This window comes from Henckelia pumila, chromosome 2 (assembly GCF_033568475.1).
Source record: "Henckelia pumila isolate YLH828 chromosome 2, ASM3356847v2, whole genome shotgun sequence".
Lineage (NCBI taxonomy): Eukaryota > Viridiplantae > Streptophyta > Magnoliopsida > Lamiales > Gesneriaceae > Henckelia > Henckelia pumila.
Genome location: NC_133121.1, coordinates 10,739,970 through 10,754,699, shown reverse-complemented (window position 1 = coordinate 10,754,699; position 14,730 = coordinate 10,739,970). Strand labels below are relative to the sequence as shown.

Below are 14,730 nucleotides of genomic sequence, written 5' to 3'. Positions count from 1 at the left end.
GATAAAACATGAAAGAATAAAAAATATTTATTACAAAAATAATTAGAGATCAACTTCTAAATTCCAAAACATGATAACATACATGACGAAAACCAAAAAACAAACCAACTTACAGGACCAAAACCAAAATAAGCCAACATATAGGACTAAATCCAAAAAAAAAATCGAGTTACAGGATTTTTTTCCAAAACAAGCCAACATACAGGACCAAAACAAAAAAAAAACCAACATACAGGACCAAAATGCTAATTTTCCCCAATTCTCTGACATGAAAAACGTGTGTCAAATGAATATTTTACGGTGAATGAGAATCTGATCGGTGGTGATGTTCACCCAATTTTGAGTTTTGACCAACAAAATAAGACGATTCTCGTCGAGCGAAAAATAGCATATAAACAAATCATATTAATTTAAAAAATATACTCTATAAATTATATATACTGTTTTTGTATTTGTATTATATCACATACACAATGCATGTGCGTTTCTGCTAGTTTAAGGTAATTGCATGGAGCCACGTGAAAAGATAGCAGCCACAATGTTGAAATCGCTACCACGTTTTCATCAAGAACTAGTCTTTTAACCACTATCTTGGATTCCCCACAACGTGGGAAAAATATCAGCATCTCTCTTCTTTCCCATTTGTGTAGGAAAATAAAATTAAAAAAAAAAAATCAGCAACAGAGAATTAGCCGAAGAAGAATGGCGGCAGTTTCAAGCTTTTTAGCCATTCGAAAGGTGCGCTCCTTGTTCTGCGTTTGTCATTTTACATGTCTTTTTTTTCCCATATAAATGTTGGGGATCTATTTACTCTTTTAACAAGTTTTTGTAATTGTTGGGTTTGATTCAAACGATTGCGCAGAATGCGCAGATGCCTCAAGTTTTCTGTAGGAAGAAGGAGAAGGAGAGAGGAGGGCATAGCGATTATCCTTACAAAGTTACTGAAATCAGCCCTCCGCCCAAGAATCTGGGCATTCGCTGCCTTCCTTCTGTGAGCGTTTCAATTTTTATGGGTTTCTCCAAATTTTGCTTTTCGAATTCGATTCTCGATATGAAAATGCGTTGCTTATTATTGTTCTTTTTCTTTCTATTTTAAATGGCATATGCAGTATTCTGGAACTCCTGATGACTCATTAATGTAAAATATTGTGTTGGAATTAAGTTGTTGGGAAGAAAGTATACTGATACTGACACTGACACTGATACTGATACTGAATAGTGTCGTTTTAGATAACCTGTTTATAACACAATACTTGTAATAATTAATCTCATTTAACTTCTCAATTATGAAAATACATGCATGAGACAAAGTTTAATTCAAATGCACATCTATCAAATGAGTTTAAGTCTGGTTCAAATATGAATACATTTGGTTCGTGGGTCATGACTTGACTCATGTGCTTGCAGAAGTTCAATTCAGATGGGAGTGGAATTGATTTAAATGAATTATGAAAAGGAATTATAAATGAATAAAATGAATTTTTTGAGGTTATATTGGTGGAAGGACAGTTATGTTTTTTTTACAATTGAAGAACACTATGGAGAATCATCCAATATACACATTGTTGGTGAAACTTAGATTTTACAAAATTGTGCTCGCTTTTGCTGTGTCCGTCGATTTTTTGGTGGATATGTTCAAACAGTTGTGTCGCTTGTGTTAGTGAAGCAATGTAAAGCTTGTTTGTTTATTTCTTGACGAGTTACTGTGTGCAGTAGTGGACATGTTCTGCAGTGACACTTTCTAACAATTATCTCTTGCATATCTGTGTTGTCACTCTCTTTCTCTGCATCGTGTTGTGGTAATTTATTTTGTCTAAATCGCACTGAACAGACCCTCATAGGCACAGGGGGTTGGCGTTTAATGAAAAAGTCAAAACTTCATGGGGGAGGTTGAGAATATTTTTTCGTGGTGGCTAAAACGTAAACCTCTTGTTGGGAAAGAAATGTTTTTTTTGTTCGTTGAGCAGGGCTGCCTGCTGGCCCTAGTCCCACTGGGACCATCCATAGGGGAAGCATTCACAGGCATCCCTTTGTATCCTCCATGGTCAATTTGCTTAAGGATGCATTAAAGCAACCATTTTTAAGTATAGCCAAATCCTTGCCATTGATTTTGAAGTCTTCTCCTGTCTTCGAACTAACTGATCGATCATTGAGCTTCTCTTTAAATCATATCGTCTTCATTGTCTCTTGTGAAGCTACCGTCTTATGGGTAGGAAACTATGTGTGCTGATGTGACTTCTGATCATTCTAATGGCAGAACCTGCAGAATGGGGAGAGTGTGACAATCGAAGGCCAAGCTTATACTATTTCAGCCGTTACTCATCGTTATCAGCTGCGGAAAGGTAAGTATGAGCCAAGTGAGAAAAGGCTAGACGTGTTATCCACCGGAAGATACATTCTAAACCTGTATCTGGACAACTTGTTTGAAAATTCTTGATAGTTTTGGCATTCTTTTTTATTGTTCAATATTGATGAGGTTGATGTATGTATACGCCGTAGTTGTACAACTTTCTTCTGAAACTCGGGCTTTAAAGCACCATGTTTCGGGTTCAAGCTCCCCTAAGTTCCAGTGTCGTCTACATTAATATATGATCGTTGCGGAATTGAATCGTACACTTTGCTCAAGTTGATGATCCAACCCCTTACTTGTTGGCTACGTGAATTGCACGCACGACTTACCCAAATTTGATTTCCTATGATCCATTTTTTTTAAAAAAAAATCAAATTTTACTCGCACTTGACTTTCTAAACTGGAGTGCAAATAACATTAGTCGTTTCGAAATATCAAATGCTAAACTGTGAGAGAGCTAGGGAAAGTGAAAACTTTATTTTCATCGAAACATAAATTTTATTAATGCGAGATGCTTGGTTTTGTTTATTTTATATGGAGTATAAATTATGGGTTCATAAGTAGCATTACGGGCAAGAATTTAATAATTTTAATATTGGCCGAGAGATTTACGGCTGGTCCACATGGAACGGCCCGCGTTCACGTGCGTGCATGTGGTCAAGTAAATAATTCGCGATTATACCATTGAATTGACAATCTCACGTCATTATTAACTCACAATTATTGTATTTTTATTAATTACTTTTATATATATATATATATATATATATATATATATATATATATATATATAAAGTTTTGCTATGCTGTCCATCTCCGATGTTCACCTATAAGGTGACACTCATCCATTGGAAGAGATGAATCATATACAAATGATTCATCCAATGGATGAGTGTCACCTCATAGGTGGGCATGGAGGTGGACATCGAAGGTGGGTACCATAACAAAACTCTATACATATATATATTTGAAATAAAGCATAAAATTCAAATGTCATCGAGTACAACGGCCTGAAGCCACGCGAAAAAACCAGAAAACGTCCAAGTAAAAGGACGAGAACAAGATAAATCATACTAAGCTATACAATGAGCAGCAACATTAACCTCCTTACGCGAATGTTTGAGACCCAAAAAAACATCCTCCAAAAGAAGATTTCGAATGATATTGATAACGCTCCCATCAGGACTCAAACGCACCGAATCTATGAATGGTGAAATAAAAATACAAAAATGACGTTTTTGGTAAATATTTGAGAAAAAGAAATGACGTTTTCGTAATACAATAAATAAATATTATATGATGTTTGTGATATTTATAAAATTATTAACGAATAAAAATCGTTTGTAGAAAATGAGTAAAAGAATGATAAGAATATGAAGGTTTTGTTTGGAAATGTATTTTAAAAACGTTTTAATATTTTATAGGAGAAAAAAACTTAAAGTATGAGTTTGAAATTTGAATAAGTTTTTTTGTAAAATGCTTTTGAATTTTTTTTTAAAAATGTTCTAAAAATATAGTTTTTAAAGAAAAAATGAAAGATTTCTTTAGTTATTTTTGAAATGGAATGCAAATACGATGATATAAATTAAAACAACAGTATTTTCGATATGTTAAAAATATTTTTATAGAATAGTTATCAAAACAAATATTTATTCTTAAAATAATTTTTAAACATTTTATACAAAATTTTTATAAATACGTGTTCAAACGAAACTCAAGTTATTAATTTTGATAATAAATATATGTCATTTTTTTCTTTAATTAAGTTGAAGGGTATTTTTTAAAATCACATTGATATACTAAAAATAGTTTTTTATGGTGTTCTTGATTTATAATAGCAACAGATACTAGATATTATATCTTTTATTATTATTATTTTATTAAGTATGAGTAATATAAACTAATATGAGTATGAGTATGACCACTGTATTGCACTCTCAACACGAGTAATACAATTTCGATTTGCCTAAATTTATATGCAATGAGTTCATATTTTAGTTTCTGTATAAACAACTATTTATAAAATGTTTTTATAAACATAGTTTATACAAATTTTTATAAAATATTTTAAATGTTGTTTTAAAATAAATGTATGTTTGAATAACTATTTTATAAAAATATTTTTACAATTAAAAAATAATATGTTTTGTTTTTTATATATCATTGTTTTAGATTCTAAAAACATAAAAAAAATTTAAAAAGCACACATCCCCATTATTACGTAAACATTATACTTGAAGAACACATTGTTAATATATTTTTCAAAAAATTTTTACAAAAATTTTATACAAACACATTTTTTAACTTATTAAAAAATACTAAAATAATCTTTTTAAAGTACTTATCCTAACATATTCTTAATATTTTTCAAACCTCCTCCGAACCAAAAGTATATCACTGAAATTTTTTAAAATAATAAATTACACACATTTATAAAACAGTTAATGATGCTTACATTATCTTTCATGATTTTTAATTATTATGTTAATTATTTATTTATAAATAAAACTGATAAAGCTTGGCTCCCCGCATGGTAATGCATGATACTTATGTTTTTTTTTGCCCCTTATTCCCACTTTATCGTCTTTTGAGAACAGTTGTCAGTTCGGATGCATTTTCATTCACTTTATTCAATAATAAATTTTTTTTAAAAAAAACCTGAGAAAATAATTGAAGAAAATAATTAACATTTTATTAATGTTGAAATTGTAGTGGTATCTTATTCATATATGTCATTTTCAAGAATTGAAAAGGTTCAAATTATTATAAATGACATTAAATTAGAAACAAATATAAAAATATTGTTATCCTTAAACATAAATTTGACATATAGACAAATATATCGGTAAATTAAAGATAATTTCAATAAATTTAAAAATATATTTCTTTCTTCTTGAAAATTAAAAATTAAAATAAGTAAATTATAGGTTTTTCAAAATGGAGTCAATAAATTATTGACTTGCTGATAATGATGTGTAATTATCACATTTTTACACATCGCTAAATTTATGTTGTGCATAAGAAAGAACGTTACAAAGAACAAGAAGACAAAAGATTTAACCAAGAGATTTGCCGAATAATCCAGCGAAAATTCATACTCTTTAATGGAGTAAAGGCGGCTTTTCAAGCTTTGCGTTCTTCACCATTTACGCCGATTGATTTTTTTGTTTTCTTGAATGGTATTTCGGCGGTTACTTCTGGGCAAAGATTTATGCAATTTCATCCTGTGAACGAGAAATTTCGGCCAAGTAAATGAAATCTCTCGGTGTATTTTTCATTTACAGCTGTGCCTTTTCCTTTTCATCTGGGGTTGCTGTAATCCATCTTTTATAATCCCTTTATTGTTTCGATCAGATCTGAAAGGATTCGTTGCGCGATATGTGAAATATCAGTTTCTTCCTACAAATTTCGTTTGCTTTTTCGAAATTTTGTGATGGGTATTTTCCGAGAGTAATGGAAGATTGTTCGGTCATGTGCATTGCCTAATGAGGTAAATCAAGAATCTTCTTTGAGTTTTTACTGTTTATTCTTTCTGAGATTTTTTGGTTCTTTTACTTGATTTTGGTTCTTGCGACGTGGATTGATCCAGTTTATGATGAAGCAGTAACTTTACCTTTGTCTGGGCTGGGCAGTTCTTGGGGTTCTTTTCTTGATCTGGTTAAGGGAGGTTGATGATTTTCAATGTTTGGGATCTTCGGTGATTTTTAATTTTTATTTTGCAAAAAAGATTGCTTGTTGATGCTTAGATTCTCAAATCAGTTTTGTAACTTTTTTTTAGCACATAAAAATATAAATAGTCACATTCATTAAGTTAATGGACCACAAATGTAGCCATTGTTTTCTCGTACAATCTCTACTACTTTGGAACCATGCTAGACTCAGTTTGATTAAATTTTTCCCTTTTCGGTGGAATGTTTCAGTACTCATGCCGTATGACACTATGGAATCACTTGTTGAGGGCGTTAATTCCTTACAGATGAATTCCAACTCCATCGGTAACATGGAATATAATTCTTCTGTAACTGGGACTAGTCGTCCTCCTCATCCCCCATCTAGAAAACCGTATAGATACGAAGGGAAATCATCTGGATCTCCTGCGATAACTACAGAGCAAGAGACTGGTAGAACCTGTATTCCTACTACCCCAGGGATCGCTTCAAAACACTCTTATAAATCGCTCCATTGCAGTATGCTGCAGAATGAAGACCAAGGTAAATTCAACAAACTAAAAGAGAAAATTCATGGCCCTCTTGATGTAGATAATGAATCGGGACAAGATAATACTCAGAAGCAGGATTTAATTTTGGCTTCAAAAAGGAACGATGAAAAGAATCACACCTCCAACGGCCTTGTGGAATCAGTGGATTTTACTTCGTCTCGGGCAATAGGAGATATCGACCTTTTAAATGCGTATTTGCCATCAAAATCCGGAATTGACAGTTGTCCGAGTCCTCAAAATAGTTTTTACTCGGCCACACAGTACACAGAAGCCAAACAAAGCTTCACCAACACTGAAGTGAGTGAACGTGCCAGTAGTGAGGAGAAGTCTGGTGAAAGTGGGGAAGTCAGCAACTCCTGTGATTATGTTGAGAGTAGGAAGACTAGTATCAGATGCAGCACTGGTAGTGATGTTAGTGATGAGAGCAGCTCTAGTAGTTTCCACAGTGCAGTATACAAACCGCACAAAGCAAATGATACAATGTGGGAGGCTATCCAAGCTGTCAGATCTCACAACGGTGTGTTAGAGTTGAAAAATTTTAGGGTTTTCAAGAGATTGGGAGGTGGAGATATAGGCACTGTTCATCTGGCGGAATTGATAGGCACAAGATGCTGTTTCGCTATCAAAGTGATGGATAAGGAAGTTTTGTCAAGCCGAAAGAAGCTTCTCAGGGCTCAGACAGAGAGAGAAATTCTGCAATCTTTGGATCATCCTTTTCTCCCCACCTTGTATGCACACTTTGAGACAGAGAAATTATCATTCTTGGTGATGGAGTTCTGTCCCGGCGGAGATTTGCATGCACTTCGGCAAAGACAGCCTGGGAAGTTTTTTCCTGAGCATGCTGCGAGGTTAAAATTTCTTACATGCTTGGTTTTTTAATCAAACTTTCACGTGGTATACAAAATTTCATGAAATTGTCTATCATCAATATGTAACAACGAAATTGTGTCATGCCTCTCTTCAGGTTTTATGTTGCTGAAGTCCTCCTTGCTTTAGAATATCTTCACATGCTTGGGATCATTTACAGAGATCTTAAACCTGAAAATGTTTTGGTTAGGGAAGATGGACACATAATGCTTTCAGATTTTGATCTCTCCTTGCGATGTGCTGTGAACCCTACTCTAGTGAAGTCCTCAAATATCAACTTGGAGTCGAAGAGCTCTGGATTCTGCATCGAGCCATCATGTGTCATCCAGCCATCTTGTATCCAACCTTCATGTTTTGGACCACGTTTCTTAAGCAAGAGCAAAAAAGAAAAGAAAACCAAACAAAAGAGTGAAATATCCAAACAAGCCTCTGCTCTTCCAGAACTGATGGCTGAGCCCACTAGTGCTCGATCCATGTCATTTGTGGGCACGCACGAATACCTTGCACCTGAAATTATAAAAGGCGAAGGCCATGGTAGTGCAGTGGATTGGTGGACATTTGGGATTTTTCTATACGAACTTTTGTTTGGAAGAACACCTTTTAAGGGGGCAGGGAACAGGGCCACATTGTTTAATGTTGTTGGACAGCCATTGAGGTTTCCGGAGTCACCTACAGTTAGCTTTGCTGCCAGAGATTTGATCAGAGGCTTACTTGTGAAAGAGCCTCAGCACCGGCTTGCATACAGGCGTGGTGCAACCGAAATCAAACAACATCCATTTTTTCAGAATGTGAATTGGGCTCTTATACGTTGTGCCAGTCCTCCAGACATTCCCCCTCCATTCTTGATGCAAGATGGGAGGGCACCAGCAGCAGCACCGGCACCCTCGAAGGTGCAAGGTGTTGATGTGAAGCCTTCTGGTAATTACTATGAGATTGATTTCTTTTGATATCTTTTTAATTTTTTGAGAACTCGATCTTCTTAACTAATTGTATTCAGAGGGTTATTTTTTTTCACTGAAATGAGGTTCAAATTTTTGTTCCTTATTTGATATTATGAGAAGTGTAAATTGCTGTTGTTGAATAATTATATTTCCTTTCTTATACTGCAAGTGACTGTCAAATTGCTAATAATTAACCTACTGAACCACCCTTTTCTTTCAAGGAAAGATCTATACATGGATGGAGTCTTTAATGATTGCTTGACAATTGACATGATAATCACCTTATTAATCTCTTTGTTTAGGATTAGGATGTTAAAAATTCTTGTATAAAAAAGTTTTACAGGCATTTTTTTTTTGTGGAAACATACTAATGGACAACCGAATTGAATTGTTTGCGCTGATTACCTTATATGAACCAGGATCTAAATTGATGTCCTTTCATACTAAACTGCATTGATACGTCACCAAGATTTCATTTGCATGGGAATTTGGTTATCTGATTTTAAGGTAGTAATAACTGTGAGCCAAGCATCAAATTTCATAAAAATCTCCTCTGATTACTTCTGTACACAAGAAAGTAAATATGATTCATACGCCTCGGACCTCGGTAACCAAAAAGCCAATACTAAAAGAAAACGTGAATAAACAAAAGCTTAAAATCATCATGTCCTTAGTTTGGCAATCATCTCCTCTACCAACTGAGTTGATGTCCCTGCCCTCTCCCTTCTATCAATCTCCTTCATTACTTCTTCGAACATCACATTCTTGGATTGCTGAATCTTGGAAGAACCTCCACTGGAGCGATCTCTAAGCAGCAAAAGCAAAGCTTTCGCCTTTTCTTTAGCCAGCCATGTACCATCGACGCTCAACTGTAGCAGCCCAGGTACTGCACCTTCTCTCAAAATCATTCCTCTGTATCTCTCCTTGCAGCTTTTGCATATCAACACTAGAATCGCCACTGCGTGTTCCTTGGTAGCAGCTGATCCCTCCTCCACTGCCTCCACCAAAACCTGGATCATTCCTCCAGTTTCAGAAACCTGATGTCAAAAATATAATAATATTAGATGTCTTTACTTTGTAATGCTGGCAAAATGTAAAAAAAAAAGACACTTGTGGCTGACCCAAAAAAGTTAAAACGTGATTCCCTTTAAAATGCTTGGTTGTATTGGTGATTGTTACCTGATTCAGAGCAATATCTGACGAAGAAACAATTGCTTCGACCAATGCAATAGATTTCTCAGCCAAGTCTGATGATCTTTCAGACTCATAAATCAGTTGGAGCAAATATATCAGGCCACCTGACAGCACAATAGTTGGGATGATCTGCGGGGACGTGGAAAGATTGTTCAACGTGGACAAGATATCGAGCTTGGCCTGATGGCTAATGGTATTGCAGTTCGGAAACTGCAAGTCTAGGAGTTGGAAGAGAAGTTGAATCGTCCCAGGTGATGCGATTTCAGGCTTGTTTGCTGAGCAAGAAGAGAGGATCAGCAAGGCTGCCAATGCGAGCTCTAGCAATGACTCGTTCTCCCATTGCATGATTTCCAGAATAGCTGGTATAGCACCAGATTTAGCAATTAGAACTTTGTTCCTGAAAAGGTGCAGTACAAAATATCAACCAATAGATCCAAGTAAGCTGGTGTGTTTATTTAAGAATCATACGCATACATTTCAACACCAACCTCTCACTACCATATGCTAGATTAAGCAGGGCACAGAGAGCAGCTTGAATGGATTCATAATCTTGTGTAGCATGAAGCATCAAAACCAAGGAAGAAACCACTCCTTTTTCGGCTAAAATATGCTTTTGCTTCTTGTTTAGCTTGCCAATATCTCTGGCAGCCAAAACCCGAGTCTCTGCGTCGCCGAATAGGAGGGCTTCTGCCATGGCTGCTTCCATGGAACTACGTACCTATTACCCTCTTTTACTCTAACCTTGTTTCCAAGTGTATAGTTATACAAGAAGAATGGAAGAATATATATATATATAATTGGTATATACTAGAGAGTGATTGCTTGGATAGGATGCAAGGTTAGCTCTACTTTTTAGATGAATGAGAGAAGGGCCTTTTTTTCTTTGTATTGTTTGAGTTAGAAGCAACGGACTATTCCCCCCTTCAGCTTTTGCTAACTACCCGAAGAGGAAATACCCTTGAGTGAATCTTTCTCTTTCCATTTATAGAAGAAACCGTCTGTCAGCCTTTTTTTTTTTTTTTTTTTTTTTTTTATATATATTTGTTTTTAACATCAGACCTGAGATCCTCATCTTCTCTCTAAGTTACTCATGCTCATTTAGTGAATGTTTGTCTTCAAAGTTAAATAAACCTCCATCAATACTTTGATCATTTAGGTAATAATTTCGAAACACACCAATAAAAAAATATGTTATTCTTTATGTTATCGGTCAATTCACGTTCCACGGTCTTTCTCTACTAATTTGCATGTTTCCCCCCCATTTTAGTCTCTCTTTTTTTATTGAAGAAACATCAGCAATTTCAAATGTCACGTCAAAACTCAAAACGAGTAAAATCGAAGAAAGTAAAAATTAATAAATCGTGACAGTAGATTAACAGACGACAAGATTAAAAATAGAGAATATGCAAGTTGCTCGATCAAAAATATCTATTAAAAATAAACCATTCTATCAATCAAATCCTAAATAAGAGAAACTTAAATAGCAATTAGATTCTTGTTATTATCTTATCCGTTGGAAACTCAAACAATGACAACATGACTACTCTCTCTCTCTCTGCTGCTTTATCCGGAAGAACATGTTATATGTTGGGCGCTTGTCCCCGTCATCCAAAATGTAACCTCGTAAATTGTATAATTGGAAATACACTACACAGGCTGAGATTATATAATAATAACAATAATATACAATAACAAGACTCGTTATGTGACAATAATATGAGGTTGAGCTGTTTCTTGAATTTATACGGCGGCCCACCATTTCTATAGAGAAGAGTGCTTCGCATGATCTTTACAGAAACTCCCATTGGAAGCTGCTCCCCGGCTTCCGTCTTTTTCCCGGATTTTGTTTGGACTGTGAAACCCGCAAATTTAGTTCGTTGAATACTCACTGCCACCAACAAAAATATCTCCTGATATGATACAATCTTCTCATGTGATCTCCCGGCTGATCCGGGCCGTTGATGCTGGCAGATCCAGCATAGACCGAACCCTTAGAAGATAGGCCTGAGACCTCAAATTCTCGTGATTTCTAGAACCGCCTCCTGCGTTGAGGATCGACCCCAAATGCATGCTCGTACCACCCGTTCACGAGTCCTCGAGGGGTTGGCCAAGTAGTGAGTACGGAGATTGTATGGAGTCTGAGGATCTTCTGAGCTAGAGTGTGTAGCTCGAAAATCTTAGGATATGAATATTAGATCCCAATAAGTCCGATCAATCTGAGAAGACAAAAGTCCTAATACTTTTTATGATTTGTCTCACAAGGAGAAAACTAAGCCCGTGTCTATCATTGATTTTATGATAAACATAAGGACATGCCCATGTTTATAAACATCTAGGCACACAAATGGTAAAAATGTAAGTCATTCATGGTGTTTCACCTTTTTCTTTGTGTTTTCAGGGTCTCTATTTGTACACCCATGTATCCTTTCATTTATCGATTTGGGCTACGATTTGAAAAGGTTTGAGTGACAGCACTACAACCGGTCGTAATTTTTCAGAGAGGTTTTAGTCTTATATATTTATCCATCACCATAACTATAAAATTTCCTCAAAATCATGTAATTGAAAATCCATGCAAGAAAATCTGCTGTGCTCTTTCATCCTTCTGTCTAATTTGATCAGCAGTTCATAAATTTGTGCAGAGTCTCGGTGAGATCTATCATTAGCTATGAAACTGCAGGACTCATGCCTCAACTCGATCACACTTCGACCTGATGTCACTTTATCCAGTCCTTTATGTTTAACCACTTTCCTAACTTCGGCTGCACTTTCCCACCTTGCATCAACAGCATATATATTCGACAACACTAGGTAATAACCAGCATTACCCGGATCTAATCGAACCAGTTTCTTTGCCGCAGCTTCTCCAATCACCATGTTCTGATGAATCTTACATGCACCAAGCAAGGCTCCCCATGTACTGGCTTCGGCAGGATCTGGAAGTCGCTTGATAAATTCCAAGGCATTTTCCAAATCTCCATTCCGGCCAAGCAGGTCAACTATCATTCCATAATGTTTTCTGGTTGGAGTTAGAAAATACTCATTCACCATCATTTTGAACACCTCGATGCCTTCTTTTACTAGACCAGCATGACTGCATGCTGATAAAATTGAGAGGAATGATACGTGATTTGGTTTGTTGGATGAAGAGTTTATCATCTGGTTAAATAACTCGATTGCTTCCTGCCCTTTACCATGAAAGGCATATCCTGCAAACATAGAGCTCCAAATTACAATATCTCTATCTTCAATTCCATAAAAAACTTCTATAGAACCATCCAAGCTACCACATTTTGCATAAGATTCTATTAGAGAGGCGCCAACACAATGCTTGTTCTCCAGGCCATTTTTAATCGCAAGACCATGGAAGCAGCTAATTTGTTGAAGGGCACCTGATTCTGAACAAGCTGTCAAAATTTTTACCACAGAAACAGCATCAGGTCGGAGACCAATCACAATCATATCGCAGAAAACTTGGATCGACTTGTAAAACAATCCATTTTGAACGCATCCACACAACAAAGATGAATAACACATGCCATCTTTCTTAGGCAACCTTTTGAAAATTCCAATGGCTTCATCAGGGGAAGCGCACTTCATGTACATATCAATTAGAGCAGTAGAAACCAAGATATCCAACTCTAACCCATTCTGTGATGCTAGCTCATGAATTCTTTTTCCCATCTCCAAATCACAAGTTACTTCGCATGCTTGCAGAGCGCTAATTAGAGTTGCAGCATCACACTCTCTAGATAAAGTTATCATCTCATTAAATAGATCAAGAGCTTGTGTTGCATTTCCACTATGAGCGTAACAAGAAATCATAGAACCCCATGAAATCGCATCTTTTTCCCTCATTATCATAAATAATCGAGCTGCAGCATTCACAAATCCTGTTTTTGCATACAAATTTAGCAAAGCATTTGATAAGGGTAAAATGTTCTCAAATCCCCATCTGATCATATAACCATGAACACTTCTTCCCCCCTTTAAGTTCAATAACTTTGCACTGGCAGAGACAACACTGACAAGTGTAATTGAATCAGGTACAACCCAATCAATGACTATCATTTTCGTAAAAAAGGCAAGTGCCTCTTTAGGTTCTCCGTTCTGCTCATAACCGGTGATCATCGCAGTCCACAAAACAACATCCGGCTCAGAATACTCTTCAAAAACTCGTAATGCATCATTCATTTCCCCACATTTAGAATACAGTTCGATTAATTCAGACCCAACAAACAAGTTTGAATCCACCTGATTATCCTTCTTCCCAAACCCATGAATAATTTTACCAAAATCAAGTGCTTTAAGCCTGACACAAGCTTTGAGGGAAACAGATACAGTGTGATGATCGGGTCTTCCAAATGAAAACAAACGGCGAAAGAGTAACAACAATTCCCTATACTGTTTTTCCCTGAAACATAATTTAATAACACAGTTCCAGACATACACAGTCCTGTGAGGCGTTTCATCAAACAGTTTCCGGGTTGTCTCAAGGGGAGTGAGTTTCGAATACAAATCGATCAGTTTCCCACCGAAGACACAGTCATTGATGAGGCCAGTTTTGATGGTAAGCGAATGCAACTGGGTTAAGCATTTCACATTCTTACATGTTCCAAAAATCTTGACGGATGGAATCATACACAGCCAATTCACGTGTTAAATAAGCTCCACGGCTTGGCGAATGGAGACGACATTAGATTTACCAGCAAATCTCAAATGTCGAAGGCAAGCTGGGTTTGGGCCTTTTGTTGTATTGGGATGGGCTCTTCCAAATCTGGGCCACCAGTCACCATATACGAGGCATTAAAACCCACACTTCAAGTAGACTATCCAGCCCAACACATCTTTTTAGTTAACGGGGCTTCGTTCCTTCCCTTTGCCACTTCCATTTCTATTCTCGGCATTCAATGATCACAAGCCAAATTTTGTAACTCTTTGATGTTTATGAAGGCATTTGCGTCAAATGTAGTACGTGCGCAAACACAAATCATTGTTCTGCTTTCGAATGTCTACTAGAAATTTAGGACAATCATCTTGTTTATCATATGATAAATATCAAGATTATGGACTTGCGTCTAATTTCATCCCAAAAGTTAGTTCAATCTACATATAAGACTAATCTAACGAACCACCTCACGGGCAGGACTGAAAAAATG

General features: G+C 36.0%; 4 protein-coding genes across 8 annotated transcripts; 2 read left to right on the top strand and 2 right to left on the bottom strand.

Moving 5' to 3' along the window:
• The first annotated feature begins 619 nt into the window (after positions 1–619).
• Positions 620–2,592, top strand: LOC140877245 (uncharacterized). Of its 2 annotated transcripts, none has more exons than XM_073280776.1 (3): positions 620–738; positions 863–991; positions 2,258–2,592. In XM_073280776.1, exons 1-3 carry the CDS (start codon positions 703–705, stop codon positions 2,435–2,437), a joined length of 345 nt encoding a protein of 114 aa, XP_073136877.1. In that variant the 5' UTR covers positions 620–702; the 3' UTR covers positions 2,438–2,592. The 2 variants fall into 2 exon arrangements, with proteins under 2 accessions (XP_073136877.1, XP_073136878.1); XM_073280777.1 differs by having other exon boundaries at positions 675–738; positions 872–991.
• A 2,786-nt stretch (positions 2,593–5,378) lies between these two features.
• LOC140877243 (serine/threonine-protein kinase D6PKL1-like) lies at positions 5,379–8,545 on the top strand. 3 transcript variants are annotated; one of them, XM_073280774.1, is made up of 4 exons: positions 5,379–5,598; positions 5,705–5,840; positions 6,271–7,417; positions 7,534–8,545. In XM_073280774.1, exons 3-4 carry the CDS (start codon positions 6,276–6,278, stop codon positions 8,381–8,383), a joined length of 1,992 nt encoding a protein of 663 aa, XP_073136875.1. In that variant the 5' UTR covers positions 5,379–5,598; positions 5,705–5,840; positions 6,271–6,275; the 3' UTR covers positions 8,384–8,545. The 3 variants fall into 3 exon arrangements, with proteins under 3 accessions (XP_073136875.1, XP_073136876.1, XP_073136874.1); XM_073280775.1 differs by having other exon boundaries at positions 5,379–5,840; positions 6,327–7,417; XM_073280773.1 differs by having other exon boundaries at positions 5,379–5,840.
• A 368-nt stretch (positions 8,546–8,913) lies between these two features.
• Positions 8,914–10,497, bottom strand: LOC140884982 (U-box domain-containing protein 45). The gene is made up of 3 exons (XM_073291891.1): positions 10,060–10,497; positions 9,557–9,968; positions 8,914–9,414 (listed from the first exon to the last, which is right to left on the bottom strand). Exons 1-3 carry the CDS (start codon positions 10,275–10,277, stop codon positions 9,040–9,042), a joined length of 1,005 nt encoding a protein of 334 aa, XP_073147992.1. The 5' UTR covers positions 10,278–10,497; the 3' UTR covers positions 8,914–9,039.
• Positions 10,498–11,082: 585 nt separating this feature from the next.
• On the bottom strand, positions 11,083–14,235 carry LOC140883257 (putative pentatricopeptide repeat-containing protein At3g01580). 2 transcript variants are annotated; one of them, XM_073289651.1, is made up of 2 exons: positions 12,859–14,235; positions 11,083–12,780 (listed from the first exon to the last, which is right to left on the bottom strand). In XM_073289651.1, exons 1-2 carry the CDS (start codon positions 14,210–14,212, stop codon positions 12,107–12,109), a joined length of 2,028 nt encoding a protein of 675 aa, XP_073145752.1. In that variant the 5' UTR covers positions 14,213–14,235; the 3' UTR covers positions 11,083–12,106. The 2 variants fall into 2 exon arrangements, with proteins under 2 accessions (XP_073145752.1, XP_073145751.1); XM_073289650.1 differs by having other exon boundaries at positions 11,083–14,235.
• Between the last annotated feature and the right edge of the window lie 495 nt (positions 14,236–14,730).

What these genes read in the sequence shown, in the direction of transcription:
- LOC140877245 (XM_073280776.1), top strand. Translation starts at nt 703, where the DNA reads ATGGCGGCAGTTTCAAGCTTTTTAGCCATTCGAAAG. An exon ending in GCTTTTTAGCCATTCGAAAG is followed by an intron (nt 739 to 862) that starts GTGCGCTCCTTG and finishes ACGATTGCGCAG; the next exon opens with AATGCGCAGATGCCTCAAGT. An exon ending in GCATTCGCTGCCTTCCTTCT is followed by an intron (nt 992 to 2,257) that starts GTGAGCGTTTCA and finishes TTCTAATGGCAG; the next exon opens with AACCTGCAGAATGGGGAGAG.
- LOC140877243 (XM_073280774.1), top strand. Translation starts at nt 6,276, where the DNA reads ATGCCGTATGACACTATGGAATCACTTGTTGAGGGCGTTAATTCCTTA. An exon ending in TTTCCTGAGCATGCTGCGAG is followed by an intron (nt 7,418 to 7,533) that starts GTTAAAATTTCT and finishes GCCTCTCTTCAG; the next exon opens with GTTTTATGTTGCTGAAGTCC.
- LOC140884982 (XM_073291891.1), bottom strand. Translation starts at nt 10,277, where the DNA reads ATGGAAGCAGCCATGGCAGAAGCCCTCCTATTCGGCGACGCAGAGACT. An exon ending in CTAGCATATGGTAGTGAGAG is followed by an intron (nt 9,969 to 10,059) that starts GTTGGTGTTGAA and finishes GCACCTTTTCAG; the next exon opens with GAACAAAGTTCTAATTGCTA. An exon ending in CAGATATTGCTCTGAATCAG is followed by an intron (nt 9,415 to 9,556) that starts GTAACAATCACC and finishes TTTTGACATCAG; the next exon opens with GTTTCTGAAACTGGAGGAAT.
- LOC140883257 (XM_073289650.1), bottom strand. Translation starts at nt 14,212, where the DNA reads ATGATTCCATCCGTCAAGATTTTTGGAACATGTAAGAATGTGAAATGC.